Below are 13,393 nucleotides of genomic sequence, written 5' to 3'. Positions count from 1 at the left end.
GAAGTGTTTATTTTGGGACTTGGTAAATCCCAGGCTGTCTTTTCTAGCACACTCTCTGATCAGCTTGATCAGTACCAGTGTGACTCTGAGTGTCTGTAATCTTGTAGAACCTGCTTCCTCTGGCTCTTTCTTCACTAATTGCAAGAGGCAGGAAGAAGTTGAAGATGCCACTTCAAGCAGAACAAAATGTCAATCTAACCAGCAATTCCAGGGAACTGAATTTAAATAATCTGTAGTGGATTTATAGTGTGTCTGAGATAAGTGGAGATATCAAACACGAAGAGCCTGCCTGCTGTGTAGACATAAATACTTCTAAATCCATCAGAATATTAAAATCTAATTCTAATATTTCAGGTCATCAGACTTTTCATTATGGTGTTTATTAATCTAAAATTCTTACCTTTTGGGACTGATGTCAAGATAAATTAAGGGTAGTAATGAGGTTTAGAAAATTGTCCAAGTGAATCTTTTATTTTTTTAGGGGTGGGGGTGTGAATCAAAAGCAGATGGAAATAAATGACAATTAAAGAAGTCCACTTAGGTAGCTAAAGATCTATTTAAACAGTGATACACAGACCCTACAGTGGTATAGGGGAGAAAGAGTTAAAATGGAAAAAAGTAGGTATTAGAAAGGAAAAAAAATATTTTTAAACATTAAATAAACTATTAATTTTCACACCATCTTCAGAAGGTATTTCTGTTAAGCAATCTAATAATAGTATTAACAATTTTTGCTAAATAGTCATGCAGGTGACCTTTGCCTTATTTGATGATGATGATGATAGTAATAGTTTTGATGAAGAATTATGAGGTCATATAAATTTGTTGGTCTTACAATGCATGAATATTACCATATAGTGTATGTTTCCATAACTCATTAGGCAAATCTGAAGACAGGAATTTAAGAAACTGTATTTTAGAGTCCCTTACTTTCTGTGGGATTTGGATTCTATCTCTAGAAAAGCTCTTATATGCAATGAATGGAATTGACTTGGAACATACTATGCACTAAGCATATGCTTGTAAAATAAATATATAACATAGTCTTGCTAGTTCCCATAACATATATCATGGGAGATAGATTGGAAATTTAACAAAGCCGATGTATCCTTGGAAAGAGCCATCAAGAACTAAATTTACCAGGTTACCTAAAAAGCATGCCAGGAAAGAGAATCACACAGGAATTTGCATTAAGGTGGTTGGTGAGTTGGAAGGAGAACAGTAGTTGTTCAATCACAGTTAAGAGCCTTGGATCCTTATATGATTCTCTTACATTTAGGTTCTTAACTGACTGCCATGTTCCGGCCCAGCTTTTCTAGAAAGCACTGAGGATAATGGAGTCATCACTGATGAGTCGGGAATCTTTCCCTGTTGAGAATCCAGCAGGATCCTGGGATCTGGCTGGACTCAAAACTCATCCCAGGAAACAAGATATTCTTCTGGTGGTGTGAGGACAATGACTTTTAGGCATTTGTCTCTGCTCTAACGGCCCTTGGCCTTTTAAAGTTTTAGAAGTCCCATGACTTAGTAGTTTTGTGCTACCTGAGATGAATGGAGTAGCTTTGAGTTGCCTGAGATCAGAGACCTTGGTCTGTAGACGTCTGCCACTGAAGCAACTTATCTCTCGTAGCATATGCTGTGCACCCCTGAAAGTTTTTTTCTGTCTGACTACCAAGCTGCTGAGCAGGGAATCCTGCTCTAAGCTCTGCCTAGCATTTCCAGATACCTCAATTGACCGCACCCCAAACAGACCTTTCCACTATGTATTCAAGGAAATAAATGCCCAAGCTGGACAGGGGACAATTAAAGGAGGTTTTTATCCAGTGATTCTGAAACATGACTGATCATCAGAATCACCTGGGGAAGTTCTAAAACTATAGCTCCTTGGACCCTACCCCACACCCAATGCTTCAGAAACTTGGGAAAAGAGTGTGTGGCAGGAATCTGCATTTTAAAAAAACATCCCAGTTGATCCTGAGAACAAGTCAGGTCTGGAAACAACCAAATCTAAGGCATACCTTAGCTTGCAGGCAACAGGTCTAAAATATCTTGGACCAACTGGTGTTGAGAACTATGTTTAAAGACTCCAGAGATGGAGAATTTATAATCCATCCAGATGACTGTTTTTTGAGGACATAAAATAAAACTGGGGAATATAGGATTTCCTGAGTCACAGACATTCCAGGGAAATGGGGCTGGAATTTAATGTGAGGGTCCCCGTAATATCTCGCAGACACAGAGTTCTGTACCTGGGAGATTTGCAATAGCGCTGAAGACTGACTCATGGGGCTCCAGGGAACTCATGGAAACTTCCGAGGGGTTAGTAGAGCTGTGAGGCAATGGAGATTCCTGGTGGAAGGTAGATACCCTGAGGCTGGTGGAAAAGACAGACATCTGTTCTTAGAAATTCTTAGTCAGAGTCTGTTCTCTTATAGGCCATCTTATTACTTACATAGTACTTGCTTTAATAATTGTTTAATCATATCTACAAACTTTTCTTACTCTTGCTCTGCTCTGGGTTCCTGCACTCTTTAAAGTAAGAGAGAACAATACAGGAGACTTCAAAGTTTGCACACTTCCCTTCAACTTAGTCATGTCATAGGTGTGTTTGCAGATCCTGATGCTTTAGATACATGTTCATGCACATATGTATGTGAGGCAGGAGAAGGACAGAAGGTGAGAAGAGTGAGAAAGAGAGAGAAAGAGAGAGAGAGAAGAGAATTCTGGCACAGCTGCAGGTTAATAGAGGGGCAAGTAGGCTGCAGGCCCCATATGGTGATGGCACAATAGCTTTATGCAGACCAAGTGAGGAGTGAGAAAAAAATGAGCTCAAGTTCTCAGGTATAAAGCAGGGCAATATCCTGGCAAGAGGAAACGAGCCAATTCCCAGAGAAGAAAGAACTAAGAACTCTGTTGCTTAAGCTTTCTTTTAATTGTGGTGGACTCATGAGTTCCCTGATGAAGATATGAGTTTCATGGACTGAGGATGTTTGTATTCTGCAGTCTCTGCATCTGTGAGTGTAATGTTACAATGACCCTTTGGGGGACAGTAGGTCCAGGGGAACAATGTTACCTGGGCTTCAGTTAGCAGAGTGGACTCCTGAAGTGACGGTGGGGGTGGGATCTCTGCAGGGTGCACCGAGGGTAGACTGGTGCCCCACTGGCTGATATCTGGGACTAATTCCAATACTCATTTTCAAAGCTCCCAGCTCCAAGGCTTGTCCTGCCCTGGCCATTGGCCAGAGGGCTTGTAACCACTGATCTGCCATTGGCCTGGTCTTGGAGGGGCCCTTCAAAACAAAGGCCCTGGTCACTCGCATTCACTTGTCCAGTGCTCACACTTTAAAGAGTAGCAAAGAAAAAGATTGCACAAATGGGCAATATGGAAATCTTGCTACCGCTCTTATTTTAAAGGGGTACTTAGAGAATTCTCTCTTTAAAATTAACATTGTTGCAGAAGTTATTCTTAAGAGTTTGTGCTTTCCTTAGGAGGTGTGGAGAAGGCTGGGTCCATGGAGCAGTCTCTCTGATAGATCTTTCCAAACCAAGGATGGTGGGAATTTGGATTTCCTTGGCCTATCAAACAAGGAAGGATAGAGGTAGGACTTTTGCCTAAGGAGCCTACTTTTCCAACTTGCCAATGCCCTGCCTTCTTGGGGGTCCCCAGATAGAAAGAGTTGGAGCCAAACACCAGCCTTCAAGGCATTAACTCCAGCAGTAGCATCTCTTTTTTGCCTGGCTGTATCTGCAGCAAACACGGGAGGAAAATGCTTTAGTTTTTCTTCTACTAGCACCTGCCACTTCTTAAAAGCACCATGAAATAAAAGACATCTGTGTCTGGAAGTGATCCCCAGGGTGCATCTGAGAATATATTTGTTTGTTTTTCTAAACCACTGACATTGCAAGTTGGAATCAAGGGCTGGAGAGAGGCTGCATTTGGTGCCCAATATACAGAGACAGGAAAAACTCAATGAGCTGGAACTCTCCCTCTGGAGAGAGACCAGTGGGTCTCGGAGCATGACTCAAATCTCCTGCAGTTCTCCCTCAGACCTTCTGATTCTCAATGGGGGACAAATAGGCAAAGAAAGAAGCTTGATAAATTAGGGCTCATCCCAAACTTTTTGCAGGACTTTTTTTTTTTTTTTTGCAGAAAGTCTGAAGGCCTCCAAGGCTGGGTTTTCATGATGCCAAACCTTTTTTTTTTAAAAAATGGGAAGATAATGCCAAGTAGCTGTTGAATGGACAAATGTCACAATTTTTTATGGATAGCTGACATCATGTAGATCCAGCTTGATGAATAATTCCACGAAAAAAAAATCAACTTCACTTTATGCTTTTTTTTTTTTTTTTTTTAAGTTTCTGAGAGCTGCTTGGGAGTGAAGCCACACTGCATGATTTCACCCAGGGCCTACCGCAGGGTCTGTTTCCCTCTGTGGGAGGGTGGGCTCGCTTTCTCAGGGTGACTAGTGGCCCTCCCCCAAAGCCCCTCACTGTCCTGGAGCGGTTCCTTTAAAAGCCACTGATATTTAATGTGTCCTTTTTCCTTGATTCTCAATTCAATTTGATTTGCTCATTCAATCTCCAGAGGGTGCAAAAATGTTACTTTTTGTCTCATTATGGAGAATTCCATCCAACTGTTCTCCAAATGAGAATGGGATGGGATTGAAGGAAAATTGGCAAATAAGATAATGCATTTCTCTGAATGAGCATCGAATCTGTGGGTTAGAGAAGGTGGTTAAATACATGGAGGCTAAAAAAAAAAGCCACTCTTTGTTTTTGGTGAAGACATTCATCATAAGCCGGGGAAACAACAGGCTTTCAATAAATGTCTATTTTCCCCTTACTTTGGTAATTGGAACACAAAGGTAGTCTTCCATGGAAGGAAAAATCAGAAAGCCTAACATAAACCTTTAATAACTATCGTTGTCCATTATGTTTCTACCGTGGATTTCCTCTGAGCACAAGAATAAGCCTTTTGATTTTTCAGCATGTTTATTAGGAGCAGATCTCTCACCACATATATATTTAATTCATTGCCTAGATCAGAAGACTCACCCAGCACTGCTTCTGAAAGTTTTCAGAAGTGTGTGTGTGTATGTGTGTGTGTATAGACATGCACGTACACACACATATATGTGCATATCTAGACCCACATATATTATATCAATAATAGAATTTTTTAATGACATTTAAGGAGGGGGGGAGGGTTAACCCTTAACACTTTATCATGCAGTTACTGAGATTATGAACCAAACTGACTCACACTCCACCTCTGCCTTCCCCAAACCCCAGGGCACAGCGTCACTTGTTTTTGGTGACAGAGGTGACTGAGAAGGGGTAGAGGGGGGCTTGGATGCTTTCGGCACCCATCCCCTCTGTCTCCTTGGTTACAAATGCTTAAAGGGAGACCCTGTTGAAGGCGATTCAGCAATGGCAACTTTGTAGATGACTTCCACCCCCCACCCTTCCACTCCAGTTCACAGGGGCGAGAGACTCTTGCCAGGGCATTATTCTCCCTTGGCTTAGTTATAAAAGCTGCACTTCATTCTCCACAAAATTGCAAGTGAAGGCAAACAAAGCCAGTTTGAATTTGCTCCCATTCCATGTGAATCTTATTTACATTCTCATCCGTTCTATTTTCCAGCCTGGGATATACGGCCTGCCTGACCTATTAAAACAAAGTAGAGAACTACGGCAATTAAATAGCTAATTTTAGACCTCCAGCGACCGTTCCCCCTATGATCTGGGCATTTCAGACTAAGATGTTAGAGGTATGACTTATCCAGGTGGTTCAGAAGCAGTCCACTTTCAGCACACATGGGCCCTGGACACACATTGCAACCAGTCTCCAGGCAGAGTGAGCCCTGAACCAGATAGAGGAGAGCTTGGGTGGGTTGTTTATTTTAAAAAGGTAAAACTGTGGTCTCTTACGGTCCGTTGTGATTTCATATGGGGAGTTGAGGCGCGCGTCTCCGCAGGGGGATGTGCTCACGTAGAGATGGAACAGAATGTTTTCTTTCAGCCTGTAGCCTCCCTCTTTCAACCGCACAAATATTGATCGATCCGAGTCCTCTCGCCGTTTGCTAGGATGACAAAGAGGATCCGGGTCATTTATTATGAACCAAGCTAGACACGCCCCGCCTGGGTGAATGTTTTTGTCTTGCTTTGCCTAGTTCTCCAATCTTTTCCCTCTTCACATTCGATACTGTGTTTTCCCCTTGCAATAAAATGTCTAAAACACGGAGGAGTGAAACCATGGAAAGCACACAAAACCTGCCGAAATTCTGCCATCCTCACCCTTTCTTAACATTTACATTTCAGGTTTATTTTTCACAGTCGCTTTTCTCCATTGACTTTAACCTCCATAGATATATTTATAAAACTATCATCCTGTGCATTCACATAATGTTCTTGATGGCAATTTCTCACAGTAAATGGCTAATTTTATGTAGCATCAGGGGTAATGTGTATGTATTAAAAAAAGAAAAGGGATTTTAAAAAGATGATAGGATTTGACAGCCAAAATGGCAAAGTGGAAACAGTAAGAACTGAGGAATCTAAATATATGGATTCCCATTTTTCTTCTGCATCTGACTGTGACCAAGGGTGTATGCTCAAAAAAAACTGGAGACTCCTAATCTTTGATGGATACAGACCTTTTGCCCTTGAAAAATCTTCTCCACAGTTGGCCATTCAACTCAAATGGGAGGTTCCATCTCAGCCTGAGGTGGGGAGACCCCACAGTTGGCATTATTTCCTTTCTCCAAGGAAATCCAAACTTGTCTGTATTTCCTCTCTCCCTGATTTTAGTCTCATTACTTACAGGCAGTAATTTTTTTTTTTTTTTTTTGCCACTCTTGCTGTTTTTACACAGTTCTGCCTCATTGGTGATGGATTCTGTTTTGCTGGGTCCTGAGATCACACAGGCAGCAGAACAGAACTTTCCTCCCCAGGAAACCATTGAGGCATCATATCACGCCTCACCGCTTCTGTGCCTTTGCTCCTTCCACCGGCAGACCCCTGCCCTCCCCTTGGCTACCCAAACACATTCTCTCTTCAAATCCCTTCTGGGGAGCCTCCTCCTCCATAGCACCCTTCAAGCAAATGAGCTCTCCTCTAGTTCCAGCTCAGGGCCTGCCTCACAGCGTGCTGCACGTTCGAGCTTGTGTTACGCTCCAGCTGCTCTGAACATCCTGACCATGGGCTTCCCTCGTGCTGGCTTTTTGTAACCACTGCCGATTGCCCCCACTGCAGGGCAGGGGCCGGAACTCATTTGTCTTGGAAGCCTCCCAGCCAGCGGTCTAGAGTCTGGCACATAGTGAGCTCATGATAAATGTTGGCCGAATTGCTTTCTATGATGCAGCCTAGAGGTCAGGGTGTTTCGGAATATTTCCATTTGAGCAGTTGGATATTTAGGAGAAACCCTTCCCACATTTTCAGAGGTTTCCAACTCTGTTTCCCTATATCCCACTTTGGCCACACCCTTGGCAGGCATCCTGGAACTAATGTGGGGCAATACATTAGGCAGCGGCTCGCTTCTCAGAGGCTCAGATAAAAATTAATTGAGTGAATTAAGGTACTGCTTTTATTTGCATCTGTTTGGCATTTATTTGGGCCTTTATTCCCTTTGTCTGACTTCTCCACATGCTAAAGGGAAGGAAAGGGTGGCTCACTAAATCCCCACCAAGATTCCATTATTAGTGTATTCGAGGAACACTGCTTTAAAGAATATAAAACATGAAAGGGCAGCTAGGAAGATGCATCAAAGAAAAGTTTCTGGCAAACAGAACCAATGCAATCAAATCATGATGACTAAACAGCTCAGGCTAGGAAAGCATCTGAGATATCATATGCTCAAATCCACCTGCTTTTCAGTGCCTGTTTAATATGTTTTAGAGAGAGATGCTGGCTGGCTCAGCTGACAGCCTGCCTCTTTACTGCCGGCCATGGGGACACCAGAATCCCCCCATTTCTTAGGGTCTCAAAGGCCTCTTCATCTGAAAACACCCCATTAAAATGCAAATATTCCTAGAGGAGTGGGAAAGAAACAGATAACATTTTAAAACCCTTCATTAGCCATTGAATAAGGTTACCCGAGGACAAGTTCTTAGAAAATGGAACAAATGAGGGAATGTGTGGTTAAAGGGAGAATTGGGGAAGAGGATGACCCCTGCTCCATGAAGATGACAAGATAGTGCTAAAGCCAGACTTTGCTACTTGTCATATATGCAGTCAGCCCAGGGAGGCTCCAGGGGAAATTGAGCCCCAACACTCTGCAATGAGGCTTGGAAGAAAGAATCAAAATGGCAGCCAGTCTTGTGGCCTGGAGTCATGAGAGGTGGTCTGGTGGGTTTTGCAGAAATCATACACTAGATACAAAGTTTCCTTGGCTGAGAAATTCTTGAAAGAAGGAACTAAGAGGGAAGGAGGGGAGGTGCTGAGCCTTCAGTCCTCCTGTGAGCCTACTGCTCACCTGGGCAGAAAGCACAGAACCCTGTGGAAATATTAGAATTTGGGTCCTGCTTGAAGTAGCCACAATTTCTCCAAAATCGAGCACAGATGGCTATGCTAACTTGGCACGTTTCCACAGCTGAAATGAAAGTTTACCAGGGAGTAGGTAACATTGATCCAAGTAACATAATACTGTAACTGGACACACTTTCAAGCTCGATCAATGCAATTATGTATTTCAGAGAGGGAGCAACGGCTTTCCGCTCCCAAGAGACAGCCATTTTCTCCTGTTTGTTTTTCTTTTCTTTTTTTCTTTTAACATAAGGCTAGTTATGGGATTAATAATAGCTGGAGCGCTAGTGGTGGGTAAAATAGTGCCTTCATTTTAACCCACAGTAAAGGCAGCACAGTTTAAACCCAGAACTGGGTTGTCTGCTTCCTTTTTGGGAACATCTCTGTACTCCAGCCAGTTCTACAGTTTGATATTCTTCTAGAGTCCTTCATAATTAGAATATGAGTAATTAACTGGAGAAGTGCCTTGACTGAGAGTTGACAGCACATAAAATAAAGAGATGGCTGTGAATGACAACCCCCTTTCTGAATAATCTCCTTTATTTTCTAGGAAAGCATGCTTAGCCTCATGAAGAAAGAACCTGTGCTAACGACTTACGCTTTTATTCCTGGGATGCTATATTCATCATAAAATGCTGCCCTTTAGAGATCTCCTGAATGTTTCGATAGGCAGTATTATTAAACGGAATGAGCATGTGACAAGATGTGTTCATATGTGTGTCTGGCACGTGTGTGGGCATGTGTGTGGGAGCTTGTGCATGTGCCTTGAAAAGCATCTATGGCAATGACTCACAGGCAAACAGAGCGTTTGTCTGCTGGAGAGAGAAATGATAATAAGAAAGGTGCCTGGTATTTCAATATTTTACCAGCCTGCACGGCCACACTGCTGGTGCTTAAGGGATTGTCAATAATCTGAAAAAAAACTTACGGCTCATAGCTCATAGCTGTTCATCAGGTGTAGGAAAACTGCAGGATGCAGGGAAAAACCCATTCTGCACTGGTTGTGCAGTAATTCCTTTCCCTGGATACTGGAAGGTGCAGAAAATCAACCATAAAGAGCCAAGAATTTAGATGCCTGGGGGCTAGGTTTATTTTTTACCCCACGGAGAACCAGAAAGCTCACTAAGTCATCAACCGGGATGTGTTTACCTGAGGTGCAGCTCCAGCTGCGCGTAGAGGAAGTAAACGAATGCTCTTCTTGCCACAATTTCCGCGTGGCAGTCGTTGACCACCAGCCCCTGGTCGTTGATGTACTCGCCACTGATGCACTTGGTGCCTGATGACAGTGCGACTACCTGAGCTTGCCTGACATCCAAGCCTGGGGAAAGAGGGACACAGAGGAAGGCGTTTACAACTGCTTGGGGGCTGCCCTTCCCCCGTGAAGGACCGCTTGTCACCTTCTCCTGGGTAGGGGCTCACCCTGTGCCCTTGGATTTAATCTTCTCTCTCACCTTCATTAGATGGTTGAGAAATCCAATTCCGGACAGTTTCAATTCTTGAAGGAAAACATGCCTTGAAGTTTACCTTTTAAAGAGACAGCTAACATTCCAGGTTGGAGGGAACAATAGTAGTTGCTGCTTTGTGGGGGTTTGTTTGTGAATTATGGGAGAGGCTTTTTGGAGGACTTTGTTTCCACCTGGTTTCTGATATGGCTTTCATTAATTCATTTTCAGAACCAGCAATTAGGCTGAAAGCACTCATTTGGAGAATCCCATTTTTCAAAAAACAAGGTAAATGTGATCACATTTAAGTTTGGTCCAAATGGTGGCATCAGATGTGCAATTCTTTACCTGATGAGACATGGAAGATTTTGCATTTTCCCACTTTTTGTAAAGCAGAGGCTTGAGAAAATAAGATGTGCGATAGAGGCAGAGTGGTGGTGACCTGCTACTAAAGAAGTGACACAGGGGCCCCTGCCAGAGCCCAGACCCCTGAGGCCAAGGAGTTCAGCACCTGCTATCCCTTCTAACCACCCAGGACTCCCAGGGAGTCACAGAGCCCAGGTGACCTGCTGAATCCAGGTGACCCAGTTCATTTAGAGCTTTGCAATTCTAAACAAGCCTCTATCTCAATTCATACAGGATCTGGGCAATTTACTCCATAGGGCACACTACTGCTCAGTCCAGAGACACTTGCTTTTCTGATTTACTTGCCTTAACTGGGCTTTGCCCTGAAGCTTGAACAAATCTCTAAATCTGTAGAAGGCAAGGTTCAGTGGTTCAGAAGAGTTGGAGGCACAATGTATCATATGTCCTTATGGCAATCTGGACCTAAGAGCACTTGTAAAACGCGTAACATTGGCTCGGAGGGCTGCTGCTGCCCAGCCCTGAAGAGGCGTTAAAGGCATATCGACCCAATGGCGGGGCCCAGCTCCACTTGAATTACAGCCGAATGCCTCACCCAACATGTCCCTTTGCAGAATGACATTTCACCGATGGATGGGGGAGATGGAGGAGGGTCTGGGTGGGGCTCAGCTCCTTCCCCCGAATGATTACAGTTCAGTGACATCTCCTCAGCGGTCAGTGACCACACGCAGCAGGCAAACCCGAATTCCGTGTCGACAGCTATAATGGGTTATTACTCAGATACCCAGCGCACAGCATCCTCGACGTGAAAATGCACAGAGAAGGGGTGCACGCAGGCAGCCTCAGGTGAGGGGCCTCTGTGCTCAGAATGCTGAAGCTGGTGGGAGCCGCTGCCTCATGGGCAGAAATGCTTTATGCTGTGCTGTCTACGCACATCTCCCCAGGATGCTGGCCTTGCCCTGGCCTCATTTCTGGGGCAATAATGTAGGAGTGACGTGTTGAGGCTATGGATTTTATTCTTCCAGAAACTTATATTTACACAGAAGAACAGTGGACCATATTGCAAATCAACAGCGACATGAAAACGGGCCTAGTATTCTGGTTCAAAATCACAAGGCTTTTTATTTCCCCTAAAGAGCCACAGGACAGATGAGAGATAAGTAGTGGGTAATAATGCTTTCCATTTTATCAAGCACTTTTCATTTCTAAGAGGCCCGGAATCCCTTACCAACCCTGTGGGTGCACAGAAAGGGCAGGGTCTACCCTCCCTGCAATCCCCTTGCCGTATTCTCTCCTTCCATATCTTTTTAAAGGATCATACAGCAGTTGTTTCTTAGGGCTTAGAAAACCTCTGACATAATGTCTTCTCGTGGGTTTATTTTCAAAACTAGGAAACTAGACATCTGTTTGCTTCTAGCTGTCATATTTGACCAACTGAATGAATCCTATCATCTTTATCAGGACCAGCCTTATACAGTCTTGCAAAGTGTCCCAAATTATTATTATTATTATTATTGAGTGCTCTTATATACATGGTAAGAGTGGAAAGAGTTTCAAAGTCAACTTTACTAACTTGGCAATTTTCTTAAATTCTCAGAGCTTTAGGTTCCTATCTATAAATGGGGCAGTATTGGCTACAGCATGGAAACTACCTTTTCTCCAACACCTCTTTGCAAACATCTCCCTCTTGTTGGCATTTGCCTGTTCTCCATTGCTTTCAATACGATCACCTCTCAGGAAAGTAGCTGGTAAATCCGTTCATGTTAACACATAAAGGACATTCATTTGAGGCTTCATGATTTTTCACAGGACAATTTTCACTGTGACTATAGTCAAAGGAATTTCCTCAACAAAAATTATGCTCTCAGCAGTAATCAAAAGCAAAACAACCAAAAATGAAATGTCAAAAGCAAACCCCAAACTTAGTGTCTTTAAATGATATTATCGATCACCTTAGTTTATGGAGACCCTAAAAGGGCACAATTCAAATGCAATCTTTTCTCCTGCTCTAACGGATCTTATGGATCTAAATGTGTTTGTATTTTCTCATCATTTAGATTGTGAATTCCTTAAAGGTAGGAACTAGAATTTCCACAAAATATACTAAGGGCTCGATGAAGAGTCCACGATATTAGTCTGATTGTTTGGGGAATCCAACAGGTATTGCTGATCTAAAAGTAAACTGATGCTTTCAGCCTCTGCTGCCCCCTCCATTTCAAGCCTACCCTTTGCCCATGCTAGTAGCACCTAGATAGGGTCAAATGGTATCTGCATTCAGTTGGCTCTGGAACGGATGCTCCAGGTACTTCCAAAGAACAGGAATCATTTCGTTTTGAACTCCCCTGCTAAGGCTGTCCTGACCTTCCTGCAGAACCCACACCTGCTTCCTGCCAGGCAACTTTTATTTAAGGACAAACCTGATTTTCTACGTGCTGCAGCTGGAGGTCAAGAAAACAGCATTGGAGCAACCATTACCTCCATTATATATTTTAAGAAACATCTGCTGTCCACTGGGTTCCAGATTCTGTGTGTGCTGCATGTGGTCAATACATATTTGCCCATATGCAGCCAGTCATATTCTACTCTCTTGAGTTCTCTAGTAAATACATGTATGTGTCATTTCCCTAAACAGATTATATGTCAATTAAGGGCACACTAGAGTGAACCTTTTATTTTTAATGATAGTTAATTCCCCAGATGCCAAACAATGCTGGACATATAATAAGTATTTTATACATACTTGTTGATCTAACTTGAATTTTTTACCATAAGAACTTAGTTTTAAAGTCTAAATGACATCCCCCTTCCTCCAACACACACACATACTTTGGACCCTTCTTTGTAAGATAAACAGATGGGGGTGGAGGGTGGGAAGGAAGAGAAGGGGAAAATAAGCAGCTGCAAGGGAAACCAGAGGGAAGAATGAGAAATGGGGGAAAAACAGGAAGATTTGGGCAAACGTCTGCTCATTTGATTATAGTCAAAGGAAGACTGATGAACCATATGTGTTAGGTGAGACCCTGGGCAGACAGACGAGCCCAATGAAATGTGACAACCATATGCTT

At 43.1% G+C, this 13,393-nt stretch overlaps 1 protein-coding gene across 5 annotated transcripts in view; it reads right to left on the bottom strand.

Moving 5' to 3' along the window:
- Positions 1 to 13,393, bottom strand: part of ADARB2 (adenosine deaminase RNA specific B2 (inactive)) — a 604,351-nt gene that overhangs the window by 55,202 nt on the left and 535,756 nt on the right. For all 5 annotated transcript variants that reach the window (XM_037835667.1, XM_037835670.1, XM_037835668.1 and 2 more), the window contains 2 exons: positions 9,673 to 9,841; positions 5,932 to 6,083 (listed from right to left, as the gene is read on the bottom strand). In XM_037835667.1, coding sequence (XP_037691595.1) covers positions 5,932 to 6,083; positions 9,673 to 9,841 — 321 coding nt within the window. The remainder of the gene's footprint in view (positions 1 to 5,931; positions 6,084 to 9,672; positions 9,842 to 13,393) is intronic.

Source organism: Choloepus didactylus, chromosome 5 (assembly GCF_015220235.1).
Source record: "Choloepus didactylus isolate mChoDid1 chromosome 5, mChoDid1.pri, whole genome shotgun sequence".
Taxonomy (NCBI): Eukaryota; Metazoa; Chordata; class Mammalia; order Pilosa; family Megalonychidae; genus Choloepus; species Choloepus didactylus.
This window is presented reverse-complemented; position numbering and strand designations above follow the sequence as displayed.